The sequence below is a fragment of the Limulus polyphemus genome, unplaced genomic scaffold (assembly GCF_000517525.1).
Source record: "Limulus polyphemus unplaced genomic scaffold, Limulus_polyphemus-2.1.2 Scaffold1656, whole genome shotgun sequence".
Classification (NCBI taxonomy): domain Eukaryota; kingdom Metazoa; phylum Arthropoda; class Merostomata; order Xiphosura; family Limulidae; genus Limulus; species Limulus polyphemus.
This window is the reverse complement of record NW_013667266.1, coordinates 68,069-71,090: the sequence shown is the minus strand read 5'-3', so window position 1 is coordinate 71,090 and position 3,022 is coordinate 68,069. Positions and strand designations below refer to the sequence as shown.

Genomic DNA, 3,022 nt, shown 5'->3' with positions numbered 1-3,022 from the left:
CCAACTTTAATGTTGTCCCCTATATGTTTCATAGTGGGCTTAAGACATCTTTCTTCAACCCTCCCAACTTTAATGTTGTCCCCTATATGTTTCATAGTGGGCTGCAGACACATCTTTTCAACTCTCCCAACTTTAGTGTTGTCCATTATATGTTTCATAGTGAACTGCAGACACATCTCTTCAACCCTCCCAACTTTAATGTTGTCCCCTATATGTTTCATAGTGGGCTGCAGACACATCTTTTCAACTCTCCCAACTTTAGTGTTGTCCTCTATATGTTTCATAGTGAACTGCAGACACATCTCTTCAACCCTCCCAACTTTAATGTTGTCCCCTATATGTTTCATAGTGGGCAGCAGACACCTTTCTTCAACCCTCCCAGCTTTAATGTTGTCCCCTATATGTTTCATAGTGAACTGCAGACACTTCTCTTCTGATGACTGTTTTCAAACAGCGTTCTCCCATCAGAGCCAAACAAATTGATTCGTCTAATTATTTACTTAAAGTTCTTCAATAATTCTTCTAGCTTCTGCTCTGATGAAAGGCTTTTTTCTAGGAATCCAACCATTGAATCATTTCTGTTTTATTTAATTTTTTATTGTTTGTCCTGACACTAACACATAGTTTTCAACAAGCTCCTGCGTAGTATCTGAAACTCTAATATTCTCAAAATATTGACTCTTATATTAACCTATGCTTTTATTCAGCATTACAGCTATGTTTGAGTCTGCCTGAATAATCAATTGTACGAACGCACCTAACATAAAATCTTTGTCCAGAAATTTATTACAGGGAAAAAAAGTCCTTAAATTTCATTTAAAAGTTCCTTAGTTATATACTAAAGACATATAAGTAGCTTTTTCTTTTCAAAATTGAGGTTCGATATAAAAGATAGCATAAAATATGGCAATGCATGAATGTTTGTAGACAGTGCATATGAAATTAAATTATTCGAGTTTTATGACCATGGTAGGTAAACATTTTCAGACATTTATAATATATATATATATATACAATTTTCAAATTCCAAAAACTTTATCCCAATAAATACAAAAAGCATTATATGTAGTGACCTCAGTGTTCTTTCCAATTCAAGAGTAGTTTGAACAATAGCATATTTAATACTGTTTGTTATCTATAAAATATCGAAATACGTTTTAAAAAAACAAGATATACGTGACGCAGAGATGGAAAAAGAAGCTATAACTATTTTAGAGTTACCTTTCATGTCAGGTTTTCTGCGAAGACAAAGAATTATCACTATGGTTACAGACACTATAAGAACTATTCCTCCAATCACGCCAGCCAAGATTATCAACATAGGCAGATTTTCTATAAGAGAAATATATAAAGCTCCATAAACATTTATGTCTTGCAGTATGCAAATAATATTAAACTCTGGATATTAATATTTTTAAAGCTAAAAGAAATCTTAATATTCTACTCCCAAATAAACTTTAACGTAGCCTCCTCCTAACACATGGATAATTTGTTACCGCCAAGTATTTTTTATTTGTTTGAAGTTAAATACAAAGCTATACAATGGGCTATCTGTGCTCTGCCCACCACGGGTATCGAAACCCGGTTTCTAGCGTTGTAAGTCCGTAGACATACCGCTGTGCCACTGTGGGGCGCCAAGTATTTAAAAATAACTGGATTTCAATTTCTAAAAATCTTAACCTCTTATTAAAAACTCACACATGACAATTCCTAAATCGGTCATAAAATAAATATATATGTATATATATGTGTGTAAAGATGATAACATTGTTTTACGATGAAAGGAAGTACTCTGTCGTATTTAGAAGTAAACTTGATAAATAGGAAAAACAGAGTAAAATTTAATGAAAGCACAACGTTTCACCAGGTTAACCTGGGTACATCAACTACAATGAATCCATTGAAACAACAAATATATATAATAATACAAGGGTAAATTTGATTGGGTAAATTTAACAGTAAGGTATGATATTTCCGGACGGTGTTTATTGATAGGGCTTGACTTCTTGAGGGTCAATGTTCGTAACCAACAAAATAGGAGAATATAAGTACTCTTTCAAAAAATATAAAATATTATAACAACAACATATATAAATTAAATACTGTAACTTGAAAATTGTAAATAGAGGTAAAGTGATTCACAGAAAATAATATAAAAAACCTTTATGAACATCAACATAGTTAAGTTAAAGTTAGAATAGATACAACTGTGTGCCAGAATACTTATTTATTTTAGGCATAAACTGTTTTATAAGCTAGGCTTCCTTAACTTTATGATGGTTTATACTTTTTCATTGCTAAGAATTTTAACATTGTATTTAATGTACCCGATGATGCCAGGTTAACCTGGTGAAACGTTGTACTTTCATTACATTTTACTCTGTTTATCCGATTTATAAATATAACATTGTTTGTTTGAAGTTAAGCACAAAGCTACACAATGGGCTATCTGTGCTCTGCCCACTACGGTTATCGAATCCCGGTTTCTAGCGTTGTAAGTCCACAGATATACCGCTGTGCCATCGGAGGGAGAGATGATAACATGAGCTGGAAGCTATTTGAGCTTGAAACCCGGTTTCTAGCGTTGTAAGTCCACAGACATAACGCTGTGCCATCGGGGGGAGAGATGATAACATGAGCTGGAAGCTATTCGAGCTTCTTTGGAGAATAGAAAACATTTGCCAAATCGTTTCGTAGAAACAAAATTTGATTATAGATTATACACTCATTAAGTAAACATAAAGGGTGTTTCAGCACTTATTTTTACTGAATTAAAAATACACTTATTGCATAAGTGTTCAGACTTAATTACATTAGATATAATTCCTTAAACTGAAAGTTTACACCCACTAACTTTTTAAACCATTGTGAAACTAAAGATTACAATGTACACTGCACAAAATATTCAAGTATTTGAAATCTAAAACATCTATGAAACAAAATATTCTTTTTTGTATATATATATATATATATATATATATATATAGCTTTCAAACTATTAATTACATTAATTGTTTATAGG

The 3,022-nt window shown here is 32.2% G+C and overlaps 1 protein-coding gene across 4 annotated transcripts in view; it reads right to left on the bottom strand.

The window, feature by feature from the left end:
* Positions 1-3,022, bottom strand: part of LOC106464456 (irregular chiasm C-roughest protein-like) — a 72,487-nt gene that overhangs the window by 5,931 nt on the left and 63,534 nt on the right. For 3 of the 4 annotated variants that reach the window (XM_022392175.1, XM_022392178.1, XM_022392177.1), the window contains one exon: positions 1,222-1,332. The exons of the other annotated variant lie outside the window; for it this stretch is intronic. In XM_022392175.1, coding sequence (XP_022247883.1) covers positions 1,222-1,332 — 111 coding nt within the window. The remainder of the gene's footprint in view (positions 1-1,221; positions 1,333-3,022) is intronic. 4 annotated transcript variants of the gene reach the window in all.